The sequence below is a fragment of the Anopheles aquasalis genome, chromosome 2 (assembly GCF_943734665.1).
Source record: "Anopheles aquasalis chromosome 2, idAnoAquaMG_Q_19, whole genome shotgun sequence".
Lineage (NCBI taxonomy): Eukaryota > Metazoa > Arthropoda > Insecta > Diptera > Culicidae > Anopheles > Anopheles aquasalis.
The window spans coordinates 20033837-20050000 of NC_064877.1; the positions used below are offsets into that span (position 1 = coordinate 20033837).

Sequence of the window (16164 nt, forward strand, 5' to 3'; positions counted from 1 at the left end):
TCCCCACCACGGTAACATGCGATTATTGTGGCAGGACGTTACGCAACACACATGGGCTTAAAATTCATTGCAGCCGCATGCATAAAAACAAACAGATGAGTGTCGTAACGGGGTTTGACTGATGAGTGTAACCGTTACTGATTTTTGCTCACAGCGAAAAATAAATCCTGAAAGTAAGGTAAAAGAAAATGTGAGGTTAGGTGCTGCTGGTACAATTGACCATTGCAGTCTTAGCGGAATCGCAAACGATTCCATCACACTTACCAGCCACGCCGAAGAAGAGAAGATAGAAACTGCCCGGAAGATGTTCGTTCATCACTGAAAACTGTCAATGATCAACTCAACCTCGACCGAAGCAGCGAAGAATAACATAAGTAAAATAGATGTAAGTAAATAGATGAAAGTAAACAGATGATGAAGAGGTGCAATATGGCATGCGAGGCCAGCCGGTGAGTTCTATTGGAGGAGTCGGTGTGTCGCGCTGGAGCGACAGGTGGCAGAACTGAAGGCTGTCGCGTGCTCCAGCACGGCAGATGCTGTTCTAGCCAACCACAAATACGAGGAACGGCAAAGAGCAGTAAGACTGTAAGAAAGGTTAAAGAAAATGTGAGGTTAGGTGCTGCTGGTACAGTTTACCATTGCTGTCTTAGCGGAATCGCAAACGATTCCATCACACTTACCAGCCACGTTCCATATTCCGCGTTGCTGGGCTCACAGTGATGGCGAACTCCACTTTTTCGGTAAGTATGCAGCGACGTTATCATTGATGACCTTCGCCAGAACGTTCTTTTTCCCAACGTCCCAATTGTTCCTCTTTTTACTCATCAGACACTATTCACTCTTGTTTCAGTGTTTCGATGCTGTTTTATTGTTTCAGCAACGTGCTTCTTCGAATAGTGCCGCTTGCTTGTGGTCGCGCTGTAGATAGCGACGCTGCAGCAGATAAGCATCCCGGACGATGTGGCCGAATTAAAGGCTGTCGCGAGCTCCAGCGCGACAGATGCAGTTCTAGCTACCAAGAAATATGAAGAACTGCATAGCGCAGTTCGACTTCTTCAGGAAAGGTAAGTGAGTCACAGTGCGACGACGAGGTGCAATATGGCGAGATTCCACTAGGACAGCATCCGATGTATCAACAGCAGCTAACCGTAACACATTCTCTTATCATTCTTCCAGCATACCAGTCACACTGATGTAGTGAGTGTAACCGTTACTGATTTTTGTAACTCAATATTAATTAAACAGTGAAACTCTTACAGGGCGTGTGAGATCGATGCAGCTGGTCACCATCGCCAGCTGTTGGGGGGTCTCGCCTCGGACGGACCTGAGGGGCCCCTCGCCTCGGACGGATCAGTCCCCACCACGGTAACATGCGATTATTGTGGCAGGACGTTACGCAACACACATGGGCTTAAAATTCATTGCAGCCGCATGCATAAAAACAAACAGATGAGTGTCGTAACGGGGTTTGACTGATGAGTGTAACCGTTACTGATTTTTGCTCACAGCGAAAAATAAATCCTGAAAGTAAGGTAAAAGAAAATGTGAGGTTAGGTGCTGCTGGTACAATTGACCATTGCAGTCTTAGCGGAATCGCAAACGATTCCATCACACTTACCAGCCACGCCGAAGAAGAGAAGATAGAAACTGCCCGGAAGATGTTCGTTCATCACTGAAAACTGTCAATGATCAACTCAACCTCGACCGAAGCAGCGAAGAATAACATAAGTAAAATAGATGTAAGTAAATAGATGAAAGTAAACAGATGATGAAGAGGTGCAATATGGCATGCGAGGCCAGCCGGTGAGTTCTATTGGAGGAGTCGGTGTGTCGCGCTGGAGCGACAGGTGGCAGAACTGAAGGCTGTCGCGTGCTGCAGCACGGCAGATGCTGTTCTAGCCAACCACAAATACGAGGAACTGCAAAGAGCAGTAAGACTGTAAGAAAGGTTAAAGAAAATGTGAGGTTAGGTGCTGCTGGTACAGTTTACCATTGCTGTCTTAGCGGAATCGCAAACGATTCCATCACACTTACCAGCCACGTTCCATATTCCGCGTTGCTGGGCTCACAGTGATGGAGAACTCCACTTTTTCGGTAAGTATGCAGCGACGTTATCATCGATGACCTTCGCCAGAACGTTCTTTTTCCCAACGTCCCAATTGTTCCTCTTTTTACTCATCAGACACTATTCACTCTTGTTTCAGTGTTTCGATGCTGTTTTATTGTTTCAGCAACGTGCTTCTTCGAATAGTGCCGCTTGCTTGTGGTCGCGCTGTAGAGAGCGACGCTGCAGCAGATAAGCATCCCGGACGATGTGGCCGAATTAAAGGCTGTCGCGAGCTCCAGCGCGACAGATGCAGTTCTAGCTACCAAGAAATATAAAGAACTGCATAGCGCAGTTCGACTTCTTCAGGAAAGGTAAGTGAGTCACAGTGCGACGACGAGGTGCAATATGGCGAGATTCCACTAGGACAGCATCCGATGTATCAACAGCAGCTAACCGTAACACATTCTCTTATCATTCTTCCAGCATACCAGTCACACTGATGTAGTGAGTGTAACCGTTACTGATTTTTGTAACTCAATATTAATTAAACAGTGAAACTCTTACAGGGCGTGTGAGATCGATGCAGCTGGTCACCATCGCCAGCTGTTGGGGGGTCTCGCCTCGGACGGACCTGAGGGGCCCCTCGCCTCGGACGGATCAGTCCCCACCACGGTAACATGCGATTATTGTGGCAGGACGTTACGCAACACACATGGGCTTAAAATTCATTGCAGCCGCATGCATAAAAACAAACAGATGAGTGTCGTAACGGGGTTTGACTGATGAGTGTAACCGTTACTGATTTTTGCTCACAGCGAAAAATAAATCCTGAAAGTAAGGTAAAAGAAAATGTGAGGTTAGGTGCTGCTGGTACAATTGACCATTGCAGTCTTAGCGGAATCGCAAACGATTCCATCACACTTACCAGCCACGCCGAAGAAGAGAAGATAGAAACTGCCCGGAAGATGTTCGTTCATCACTGAAAACTGTCAATGATCAACTCAACCTCGACCGAAGCAGCGAAGAATAACATAAGTAAAACATTGGGCTCCCGATGCTGTAGAGAGCGACGATGCAGCAGATAAGCATCAAACAGGTGAGTGTCGTAACGGGGTTTGGCTGATGAGTGTAACCGTTACTGATTTTTGTAACCCAACATTAATTAAACAGTGAAACTCTTACAGGGCGTGTGAGATCGATGCAGCTGGTCGCCATCGCCAGCTGTTGGGGGGTCTCGCCTCGGACGGACCTGAGGGGCCCCTCGCCTCGGACGGATCAGTCCCCACCACGGTAACATGCGATTATTGTGGCAGGACGTTACGCAACACACATGGGCTTAAAATTCATTGCAGCCGCATGCATAAAAACAAACAGATGAGTGTCGTAACGGGGTTTGACTGATGAGTGTAACCGTTACTGATTTTTGCTCACAGCGAAAAATAAATCCTGAAAGTAAGGTTAAAGAAAATGTGAGGTTAGGTGCTGCTGGTACAATTGACCATTGCAGTCTTAGCGGAATCGCAAACGATTCCATCACACTTACCAGCCACGCCGAAGAAGAGAAGATAGAAACTGCCCGGAAGATGTTCGTTCATCACTGAAGACTGTCAAGGATCAACTCAACCTCGACCGAAGCAGCGAAGAATAACATAAGTAAAACATTGGGCTCCCGATGCTGTAGAGAGCGACGCTGCAGCAGATAAGCATCCCGGACGATGTGGCCGAATTAAAGGCTGTCGCGAGCTCCAGCGCGACAGATGCAGTTCTAGCTACCAAGAAATATGAAGAACTGCATAGCGCAGTTCGACTTCTTCAGGAAAGGTAAGTGAGTCACAGTGCGACGACGAGGTGCAATATGGCGAGATTCCACTAGGACAGCATCCGATGTATCAACAGCAGCTAGCCGTAGCACATTCTCTTATCATTCTTCCAGCATACCAGCCACACTGATGTAGTGAGTGTAGTGGAGAGTCATCAGTCCCTACAGTGGGCCCCCAGCATGCATGGACACAAAGTTCATGTAGGCCACATGCACAAAACCACACCACCTCGTGGTCCTCGCCTCGGACGGACCTGAGGGGCCATCAGTCCCCACAGGTGGTCCCCAGGCCACTGTGCAACGAGGAGGACCACCACCTGATACAACGGTAATCTGTGACTATTGCGGCAAGAGGTCACGCAACATACATGGAAATAAAATCCATGTCAGCCGCATGCACATCGTTAATCGTTAATGGTCGCTGCATACTTACGGAATATGGAACGTGTTGCCCGTACGAGCGCCGCCGATGGAAAAGGGCCTGTCCTGGGTTTTCACGTAGCGCTTTATCAAATTTCTGCCGATATCTTTTTACGTTGTCGTAGGTCGGTGTATGTTTTCTCCCTTCTCTTCCTCGGATTTCTCGCTCACTCTTACCCGATCAGCAAAACCTGTGCTCGAATTTAAGAAATTTTCGACCAGCCCTGGCAACAAATACCCATACGAAGTACCCCTATGACAAACTTTTTGGTGGTTATTCTGTACCAGGCGATTTCGATGGCCTCTAGGCGATGATTCATTTGGTTCATTTTGTGTTCATTTTGGTGTTCACGATCGCCTACTGTCGAGTGCATTTTTGTGATCGACAGCTGGCGTTTTGTTTACATCGAGCATCGATCGGAACGGTTTAATCTGAAAAACAGTCATAGCGTCCTGATTGTGCATCAATTATTTCTTCTTGCTAATCGTATACTATTATTACAAAGGTTAAGGTGCTTATTCTGTAACTTTCGATTACGATGGCCTCTGGCGTTCGATGATTCATGCGAATTTCGAAACGTTTCGAAAACAATAAACAATTCAAAATGACAGTTTGAAGTAAAAAAACTGTTAATTAACTTGTTTTTTTCGGTATAAAAACGACTTAACCTTTGTAATAATAGTATACGATTAGCAGAAAGAAATTATTGATGCACAATCAGGACGCTATAACTGTTTTTCAGATGCTCGATGCTCGATGTAAACAGAACGCCAGCTGTCGACCACAAAAATGCACTCGACATGCAGGCGATCGTGAACACCAAATGAACACAAAATGAACCAAATGAATCGAACGCCTGAGGCCATCGTAATCGAAAGTTACAGAATAAGCACCTAAGTCGTTTTTATACCGAAAAAATCAAGTTAATTCACAGTTTTTTTACTTCAAACTGTCATTTTGAATTGTTTATTGTTTTCGAAACTACCCCGTTGACAAACCACATTTTCTCTCTCCTGTTAAGGGATTAACAGGGGCGCGCGCCATAAGGTAGGAATACACGAAGCGTAAACTCTCGTATAAACTCAGAGTGTAATGCCAAAAAGATTATACTTATGTCAAAAGCCGGCGATACATGAAGCGTAAACTCTCGTGTAAACTCAGAATGTAATGCCAAAAAGTTTACATTTGCCGTTTACACGGTGTAAAAAAGATTATAGGTCCACGGAGCATAAATCCTAGCGTAAACGCTGTTTGCAATCGATTTGCCTGAGTATATTTCCTGTTTGTGGTTTGTATTAATAGTGAGTGATCATTACTAGCGTTTTTAATCTTTTTCTTCGGAAAAAAGATCCTATTTTTCTCACAAAAGTCCATAAAAGTTCAGTGTAATTCGGATTACACGTCTCAACCCGGTCATGTAAACATGTTCAAGTGTAAATTAATTTTATATTTAAGCCGGCGATACATGAAGCGTAAACTCAAGCGTAAATATAAAATTAATTTACACTTGAACATGTTTACATGACCGGGTTGAGACGTGTAATCCGAATTACACTGAACTTTTATGGACTTTTGTGAGAAAAATAGGATCTTTTTTCCGAAGAAAAAGATTAAAAACGCTAGTAATGATCACTCACTATGAATGCAAACCACAAACAGGAAATATAATGAGGCAAATCATTGCAAACAGCGTTTACGCTAGGATTTATGCTCCGTGGACCTATAATCTTTTTTAAACCGTGTAAACGGCAAATGTAAACTTTTTGGCATTACATTCTGAGTTTACACGAGAGTTTACGCTTCGTGTATCGCCGGCTTGTGTTTGAAAATCGAACGAATTCGCCAACTCGCCCATACAATTTTGCTGTTCGGGTTAAACACTGGTTTTGCTATGACAGATGTGGCAGAAGGTTGCGTGAGTACAAGTGAGAACGCACGAGAAGCGGAAGAGCGAGAAGGCAAAACAACTTCCTCTTTTCGTTGAATGGCGAGTACTTGTGAGCCGAGTGCGAGAGGGGGGGGGTGATTTTGTACCATAAGGGAAAACAAAGAACGGTAAACAACGCGTCCATCGCACACCCATACACACGCATATCTCTCTTTCTCTCACACACAGACTCTCCGGACGTCAATTTCTCTCAAAAAACAGCTGAGAAGATCAACGACTCATTGACAACTCATACCGTCTCGCTTTCTCCAGCTGCGCTTCCGCAGGAGGCCTCTCTCGCTCTGTCCCATTTCTAAGCGCCACCACCCACGTAAAGGAGGCGAGAGAGAGAGGAGCGAGAAAGCGCATTTTTCCTAACAAAAGACCGCCACCGCTCCCGCCTCGACGCCTGCCCCCCCCCCCAAACGCCGTTGTTTGTGTGCGTGTGCGCGCGCGCGCGTTCGAATCGATTAACGCTATCGTGCAGGGCAAAGGCTTCTGCGTCCCGTGTATTCCCGTATTGTCGATCTCGGCAGCCGGCCACAACGTGTGTTTTGCGTGTGGCTCTTCCCAAACTAGCGGCCACCCTGCAGCTGGAGCGAAGGAAAAGCGGAAACTCCGTGACCGACCGCGTGCTTTTCTGTTTGTAAATCCGAGGAACAATTTCCCAGCGCCTGGAAGCTTCTGCTGCTGTAGCGACCCGTGTCCGCAGCGCTTGTTTGTGTGCCTATCTGTGTACGTGTGCGTGAGTGTATGTGCGTCCGGTGATTGCGTGTACCGCTGATGCCGTTATTTTGTTAAAGTTTATCGGAGGAAGTGGTAAAAATTCCCCCTAAAACCACCTCCCGTGGACCGGTGATCGGTGAGTCAGTTTTTCTTTATCCGCGTGCCGCGTATCAAAGAAAATCTCGCATTCCCCCCCCCCCCCCCGCACACCCCCCCCCGCCCGTTTCAAAGCGAGGCAGCCTTTTTAATGATGCGTGTGTTGTTTCCCACGGCGCACACTCCCGGCGCTTCTTCTATCGCGTTTTTTTCTATGCCGCCCTTCCCTGTACTGGCCGTTTTCCACCACGTTTTCCGTCCGTTTTTCCACCGAACACGAGTTGTTTGTTTGCTCCATTCGCTCACGCACCTCACGGTGAAGCGCACGGTTTTACCATTCTTTTTTCTCTCTCGCCCCCTCGCCCTGCCTTTCGCCCTGTTTCCCCCTAACCGACAGCAGCAGCAGCAGCAGCAGCAGCAGCACCCTAGCTCGAGAACATCGCCGCCATCTTCACGCAACACAACAACAACAAAAACAAGTGCCAACGAGTGGTGGTGGAGGTAGAGTGGGAGAAGGAGTGACGCGCGCGCGCTCCCGCAATCGCTTACTTCGCGTTCTGGAGAGCGGATAGAGCGCGTTTTCCCTTTGTTTGGCGGCCGATCGGATCGCTCGGTGAGAGCAAACGTCAGTGAAGAAGGTGGTACACGAGCGCTCCCCCCCCACACATCGCAGCCACCGCCACCAGCAACCAGCAACAACAACAATCTGACAGGCGAGATCGCAGCAGGCTAGCGTCATCAGCGAGCCAGCCGCGTGGTTTGCGCGTCGTTCATAACCCCGAAAAGCGCACGCGGTCGCGGGCCACCTTGTGCTACAACGGAGCAACCTACGATTTGCCCGTCGCATCATTTTGCTATTTCCCAATCGACCATAATTCGAGCAAATCAGGGGAAAAAAAATCGAGCAAAATTCGAGCCGAGCACGTGCTTTGGAAAAAGGTCGCAAGTGGGTCACATTTCCCGTTCTCACCAAAGGGGCTGGAGGTTTTTGTTACCAACTTGCGACCTTTTTCTGAAGCTGCTCAAAGAAAGGAAGCAGCCTCGTGGTGGCTCGTGGCTGCGGTTGAGAGCAAAAAAAAAGAGAATGGTCGGCCGCCGGGCCGGTTCTCTCTCTTCCCGCTTCTCTTTTCTCTCTGTGTTCCTTTCCCCTTTTTCCCTCGCTCTGTGCTACAGCTGTTATTCTGTAGAGGGAACGACTTCGTCTTCGGTCATGGCTGTGGGGCCGTGGGTCGGTGTCTGTGTGATGGTAGTCGTGATCGGTGTTTCGCGGCTGGAATTATTCGAGAGAACGATTAATGCATGGCGATTATTTATTGAGAGAACCATACTTACCTGCCGATGTGGTTGTTTTTCGTCGATGCGATCGGAACCAAACTTTGTGGCGGAGCACTTTAAACGCACAATAACACGGTGCACAATTTTACCAACTTGAAATCAATAAGTATGCATATCAATAAGAATATGCGAAACGGAGAGTGCTCTGCACACATGATGAATGGTTTTGCACTTTGTGCTCCTTTCGCGAATGTTTGTTCGATCATCAACTCGCACTCTACGGTGATCCCTCGTGTAAAGAGATGCGGTTTGCTATGCTTCCCGTTGCGATGGGATTAGGTTTTACGGTACTGCGTGTTAGTCAGGCACGATATCTAGCCGCAGCTGTAGCGTAATTGGTGGTGGGAAAAGCAGTAGAAATACGTCGGCATTTTGGAACCGCGCAGGTGTGCTGCAGCCGCAATCGGGATCAAATTGAGGCGCATAAAGATGTCCTTTTTCCTGCAAAGAGACGCAATGTCTGCTTGCTCAATCAGTCACAGTTTACATTGAAATCAAATGCATGCCATGTCAAGGATCGTACATGGCATCAATCAAAACCACGATCTTCACCAGTAAAGCTTGGCCACGCAAGGTACGCTGTACGCCTTGGCCACTGAAATACTACATGGAACGATTGTAACACATAATCAACGGGAACGTGGTTGGCTGCCAGAACTAGAAGTACCATTAGGGATGCAGGAAAACGTTGTTACACTCAAACTGTTAGCGGCAACTCAAGGACGATTTATTGGCAAGGGAGCGGCCCGAGTAAAAATATCTGTTCTTCCTTTCCATATCATCCTCCGTTTCGGGGTGATTCTTGATGATTATAGTAAAAATTCCTGTCTCGGTTTCCTAAAATTGCGCATCAAGTGTCTTGCACAAATCTATCCCGCTTTATACGGTCTGAATATGTTTGTGAAATAGGATCGTTTAGCAAAAGATTCATCGCCGAGCTGCGCTTAATCCTTCATAGGCGGCACGTTTACTTTAGCAGAGCTATTTAGAATAATGTTTCCAACAACAGTGTGCTTTGCACTAACGGTATCTACTTCTGGTAACAGTCTTTGAACTCGTGAAAAGCATTTCTCAACTAAGAATGGTCCGTGCCAAATTGCTTAATAGCGGCGCCAAGTCACAGAATTGTTTTAAATCTCGCTAGTTCTAAAGGCAACCAAGGGATGTAAAGAAACACTTGCAATTTAAGAATATCCAGATGCAGCCACGTTTTTAGGTTGCTCACTCTGTTGTCTGTGATGTGAAAGGTAATCTTACTTATTGGCGTCCATTCAATCCTGGCTTCAACAATCCTCGATTTCTGAAACAGGACATATTCCGCTGTATCAACGAGGGCCGCACAAGTTTGGCTCAGTGGTGACGATATTCTTATCAGGTGATACAACCGACGAGCGGTCTTGGCCTTGGCCTTCTGAAATATCATCTAATAGTTTATATCAACCCCAAAACGGTACGCACAAAGTGCAGTTGCCGACTGTTTTACGTACGATCGTCTGCAAGCAGGCAGGATATAAAACACAAATACCACTATTAAAAAGCGATAACAAATTCAAACGGACGCTTCTACATGATAGAACCTTTCGTCTTTGGGATTCTTTGGAAGTAAATGTGTTTGTAATTAATTACAAATGCATTATAAACCGTTTAATGCATGTTACTCCTAGACGGAGACACAACCGAGCGCAATCGAAAGGCTAACAGCGTTGGTTCCGAAGTATTTCATGAGCCGTTTCTATCCGCTAAGGTACATCTATCGATGTTTCGTTAGACTACTAATATTGCATTACGTTGTCTCTATTGTTCCTCTTGCGTATTCCTCTTTGATTCTGTAAAGCAACCTTTGTTTCAGCCCGGCTGGTCTCAAAGGCAAAGCCAAGAGTGAAGAGTGCGTTGATTTGGGAAAATTGAATGTAACGTTTTTCTGTAGTGCACTCGATAGAATCGTTCTTTCCCAATTACTTTTGCTTGGAAACAAAACCCCTTAACAAAGCATTTTAATCTGCGACTGAATGTTCAGCAAATTTAGAAAAAAGAGTTACACTTTTGTAGAATCGGAGTGCTTTATTATCTTTTGTCTCATCGTTCGTACAAGAAGTATAGATCTTTACTATCAGCTTGCGGAACGAGGGTAAAAGAGTTACAAACCACTTCACGGCCAACATGTGATTGAGGAAGGAATTGTCCTACAATGCTTCTCATACATAGGACAGGTTTAGATAAGATTAAGAAATACAATCAACATCCGGCTCAACATTTCTTGCCTAAATGTATGAAAAAGGAACTTTGGAAAACGATTTTGAGTCGACTTCTGCAGCTTGATGCGTCATTTTTACAGGCCAAACCAACGATTATCTGGTACCAAATCACACCTAAATCATTAACAATTTAAATAGCTACAATTTTACATTCAAATTCCTTTTTTTATTAGAGAAAAACATATAAAAACTAAAGTAGTTTGAAACGGTCTCCGAAGCCGCGGTCCCATGCGAGAAAAGGCAAGCGATATCCCTCTCTCGCTCGATCATACACGCCATACGAGAGCATACAGCTGTTCGCCGCGAGTGGCGTACACACTCGCTCGCAGGCACACAGGGAATCAACGGCAGCATGCGACTCACACACCCTGAGAATTTCGCTAAACAGCGAAGCTCCATACTGAGAGAGGACCGTTCTTTGCGGGAGCGAACGGCCTCACACAGAGAGAAAGGCCGCCAGCAGCAAGCTCCATACTGAGAATCTCGTGTTTGACGTTTTTCTTCCTTCTCACTATAGCGGCAGGCTCATTAGCCGTCTTCTCACTATAGAGCCTGGTCAGACGGGTTGTCGTCATATCAAATCGTCGCTTGTGTGTGAGTCTGTGTACGCGCTGCATTTGCTGAGGGCAGTGCACTTCATTATCATCGATCGAACCAGCGTCGTCGTCGTCGTCGTCGTCGTCGGGTGTGCCCGTGGTCGTCATTATCACAATCTTCACCTGAAGCACTGCTGTCTGCCGCTGCTGCTGCTGCAGCTGCTGCTGATGTTGGTGGCGGTACTGCTGCAGTGAGCGAGTGCGTAATCGCGGTTACAATCGGTCATTCGCGTGTGGTACCCTCCTCCTTTTTTGCCAATGGTCCCCACTTGTCCACCGTGTGGACGTATGTGTCTGTGTACTTAACTGCATTATTGTCGTGCAACGCTAGAATCAGCGAACGTGCTAGAAAGAGCCAACGATCGCACAACCGGTGGTGAACGCGGGGGGAAAGAACGGGGAACTGGTTGGCCTTACTGAACTGATTCGCGAGGCACACACAAAACGACGGCGTAAGGTAACCATGGCGTAACTCCTAGTAACGCGAGTGTCGCACTTTGCAGAAATTCGAAAAGAGATAGAGCGATACCGACAGACCGGCGAGGGAGAGAGAACGATAGGCCTTACGACATAGACATCTCGCGTACAGCAACAACAACAATAACCAGCAGCAGCAGCGGCGGCAACAGTGGCAACAGGAGCAGATCCAGGGAGGCGTGCGCCGATTGACAATCTCCTAGCTTCGAAGCTCTCCCGGTCGTGTTGGGACCGTCCCGCGAGCGTAGTGTGTAGTGTGTTGCTGCGCTGCACCTTATTACCACGCCAGAGTCCATCGTGAGTTCAATCGGAACGGAGAGCGCAACGCAAACGCCGCTCTGCTAGCCACCACCCCCGACGACAACCAAGAAGCCAACCTTCCCCACATTCACGGATAACACGCGAGAACGATGAACAGATGATCTCCCGCAAAGTGCAACCCTCGCGCCAAACGAAAGATTCGAGATAGAGAAAGCTCCCCCTCCTTCGGCCCTGCTAACCTAACGGGAAAAGTGTGCGCATCCCACCCGCCTAGAAATCACAGCCCGTGGTGAGGGAGAGTAAAAACGCGAAAAGCTCCTACCTGGCGTGGAAACGTGGTGCAACGGAAGTGGAAAACACGCGGCCCTCGCCTAGAGAGCAGCAGCAGTTCCCTGTGAGTTGGGGAGCTTATCCGGAAATTGCCACCCCCATCAGTGCGAGACTCGAAGCTCTCTCTCTCTCTCTCTCACACGCTCTCAGTGGTCTCGTCGACCATCAGAGCACATCTCGCGGCCGCACGCATTCAGCACATCATGCACCGTGCATCACCATCGTCGTAGCAGCCATAGCCATACCCGTAGCAGCAGCGGCAGCAGCAGCAGCATCATCATCATGCTTCGCTCGTTGTAAGCAACTCCCGAGAAAACCGCGTGGTTTTGTACAGTGCGAGCATTGTGGAACGCAACGAAGGAAGAGAAGTCATTGTGCCCCCCGAACGAACGAGCAAACCTCGTGGTGCATCCAATCTTTGGTTGCATTTTCAGCGCTTACGCTCACCGGAAGTGGAAAATATTCCCGTGTTTTTTTTTTTCAAAACCATGTGCAACACCTGCTGAGATTGACACATCGTGTCCCTGCTCAAGAAGCCCTCAAGGTTCGGTTATTCGCCTCTATCGCTTTCATTTCGTTTCGCTTCACCCCGTGCCCCAGATGATGATGCAGATCGAGCAGATAGGATTTTACGGACATCCAATTTGAAACCACATGTGCTTTTAGCAGCAACAGCAGCAGCAGCAACAGCAGTTACATACGATGGCGGTGCACAAGTGAACAACCCAGCCCCGCGACAACCCCGAGTTACGCGCGTGTGAGTGCGAGGAGCCGTGCAATTTCATGCAAAACACATAACCCCCCGGGATCCAAGCAGCCACCATCATCATCATCGCTTTCTGCGACGACGAAACCACGAGGTCTACAGGAGGAGGGCATCATCGCGTATAGTGTGAAGTAGTGCTGGTGCTGGTCGAGCTTCTCTGCTTGTCTTCGCTGGAACGTTTCTTCTTATCCACGATTCGGCTACACACCGAGCGCCTCCATCGAAAACCCCCCCACCTGCCAGGGCTGCTGCGCTCCAATCACCCCAGATGCAACCAGGCGACGTTCCGTCGTCGTCGTCATCCAGCTCTGCCGTGTGTCCATCACCGAGTAATACAACCGCCGCCTGGGGGGAGGTCGGTTGCTAAAATAAGCACCAAACGGCCTTGAAGGACGGAGTTGTGGCGATTTTTGCCTTTTCCTTCCTTCCTTTCTTGCCAGCGGATTTTTTTTTGTGCGCCTGTTCAACGCCAAGCCTGTTTCCTTTTCGTGGAGCAACTTACTCCCCACTCCGCAGCCGCTACCAAGCACATACATACGCACACAGCTTGCACAACCCCCGAAGATACCCTTCATCGCCGTAGAGCGAGGTTAGCTCTTGCGCCGTTTAATTGCAGCAGCACGTTATCGTCGTCGTCGTCGTCGTCGTGCATCATTTAGCAAAGTTAAGCAGCAAGTGCATCGCAGCACAAGCGCTATCATATGGTCCGAGCTACTTAAATATTGGTTTCGGATTTTGGTCTCTCGCATCGCATCGTCACCATTCGCCATTGGTGCATCTCGAAGCGCATCGAACCGTCACCGTTCTTTATCAATCGCATAAACCAAATCACCCCAGCCCCCTCAAAAAACACATTCATTCCCACGAGGACAAAGGAAAAGCAGTCATCGATCGAACGCCGCTCCACATACTCACGCGCGGCGCCAGTCTCTACGCGTTTCGCACCATTGAAGGCAGCAGAGAGGCAGAAGCATCGACGAAAGGCAACAACAATAAAAACAAACACTGCAACTGCACCACCAACAACAAACGCAATCGAGCGCAACTGACAGTCGCTGTGTGTGCGCAGAAGCAGGCGTATGTGTTCGTATTGGTGAACGGGCTGGTTTTTTGAGAGCAGACGGCGTTGCACTTACCGTCGTCAGCTGTGGTGTGTGGCAGGGCGACAAACAGCAGCAGCAGCAGTGGCCGAGTGTCCCACCAGCGAAGAACAAAACAAGCAAAACCAAAAACAACATTCAGCAGCAGCTGAGAGTGTGCCCCCGACGGTAGTGGTGTGGTGTATGGTTGATTGTTGGCGAGAGAACACAACGTTTTACAGATTTTCGGTGGTCAGCAGCAACAGCATATAATCGCCCCTTTACGTTCACAACCGCACTTGCAGCCATAGCAGCATCAGCCAGTATTATTAACGGAGTTGCAGTTGCACAGGGGAAGGAGAGGCCCGTCAACGTTCGTGTCACATTTTCTTCGTGTTTCGCGTTACGCCTGCTGTGTTAAGTAATATTAATTCATCGACAATCGAGCATCGAGTCAGCCTGCTGTGCGTTTCTGTTAAGTTTCCTACGGTCGTCTACGAACGGAGAAGGTCATGACGGTGAAGTGCATCGCTAGCGCTTCGCTGTGAACCACGTCGGGTGTGTGCTTGCGAACCGTTATTTGTTGGGTGTCGTATGGATTTATTCGACGACATAGTCCAAGGTGAAACTAAGCTGCATCAAAACTGACGACAACGCACCATCGCTCATGACAACAATAACCTCAAGGCAAAAGGTGGCACCAAAAGCGCAACACACACGTGCGTGACACGGAACGCGAGGAATCCGCTGAGAGAGAGAGAGCAAACTAGAGAGAAAGAGCAGGAGATAGAAGGAAAAGGAGGCCCAGCATATCGTGAGTTTTGAGAGAAGCGAAACATTACGATCATAGCACGCACCACGCGGGACACGAAAATAGGATCAAAAGGATCCATCATTTTCTCAAAGAAAGCGACGGAAAAAATCTATTCAAAAAACGTGCTGGCTTGGCTGATTCCCGTTTGTCTCGCTCGTACGCTACTCTCTCTCTCTCTCCCTCTCCCTCTCACACGCACTCTCTTGGTGTCCTAGATCGTGGATTGTGTGCAGTGGCAACGGTCAGCTAAAAAGAAAATCAAAGGCAGAAGCGCATCTCGCGAGTTGCTCTCGCGCATCGCTCGTATCTCATACCGTCGCACAATCCGTTGCACAAGCCAACCCTCACACACTCATATACACGCAGGAGTGCGAACAACATCTTCAAATCGGTGTGCAACACGCGGTTTTGTTTTATTTAAGTTGTTTAATTTTTTGTTTGAAGGGGAGTTAAGAGTTTGTCGAAAAGCAAAGTACAAAGCAACCAGCAACAACAACAACACCACCAAGAGAGGCTCTCGAGAAAATAAGTAGCAAACGGTAGTGGTAGAGAAAGGGGAGAGAGCACGTGTGGCAAAGGTGGACGACATCTTACACTACTTCTTGTCCATTTGCGCGCGGTGCACTTAGTGACCTTTAAAAATATTCGTGAAGAAAAAGATAATCAAAAGCTCACGTTCCTTACTAGAAACACACATACACATACACACACACTCTCTCTCTCTCAAAAACACTCCCCCACACATCAACCCTTCGTAACGGAGGCGTCATCGTCACCGAACACGAACCATCGTCCAACGTCCAACGCGCGCAAACGCACGCCAACAGGTGACACGCGCGGTGTGCCAGGGTTGAAGGATTTTTGGCAAAAATAAAAATGGACGTCACTCGTCAGCGGCAGCAGCAGCAGTGGTCGTCGCATCAGCAACAACCACCACCGCACTCACCACCGGAAACGGACAATGAAGAGGATGATGATGAGGAGGAGGAGGAGGAGGAGGAATCCCCACGTCTGGTAGTCAATATGCCTCCACCACCACCTGCTGCTGTCGCCGTGATCGAGTGTGATGATCGACAGGCGGCCAAAGCCGTCTCAGCGGCAGCAGCAGCACCAGCGAATGATGATGGTATGTACCAGACTCCCTTCCCATGACGATCATCGTCTTCAGGAATCATAAAACTAATTTTCGTTCTCTTTCTTTTTATCCCGACATTC

The 16164-nt window shown here is 48.1% G+C and overlaps 1 protein-coding gene across 7 annotated transcripts in view; it reads left to right on the forward strand.

The window, feature by feature from the left end:
• Positions 1–6711: 6711 nt before the first annotated feature.
• LOC126572635 (cell division cycle 7-related protein kinase) overlaps positions 6712–16164 on the forward strand; it is a 14164-nt gene continuing 4711 nt past the window's right edge. The window contains exons 1-3 of one of the 7 annotated variants that reach the window (XM_050232098.1): positions 6712–7076; positions 7434–12354; positions 12441–16075. In XM_050232098.1, coding sequence (XP_050088055.1) covers positions 15826–16075 — 250 coding nt within the window. In that variant the 5' untranslated portion in view covers positions 6712–7076; positions 7434–12354; positions 12441–15825. Of the gene's footprint in view, positions 7077–7433; positions 16076–16164 lie in introns of all 7 variants that reach the window. The other 6 variants (XM_050232096.1, XM_050232097.1, XM_050232092.1 and 3 more) reach the window with 6 other exon arrangements.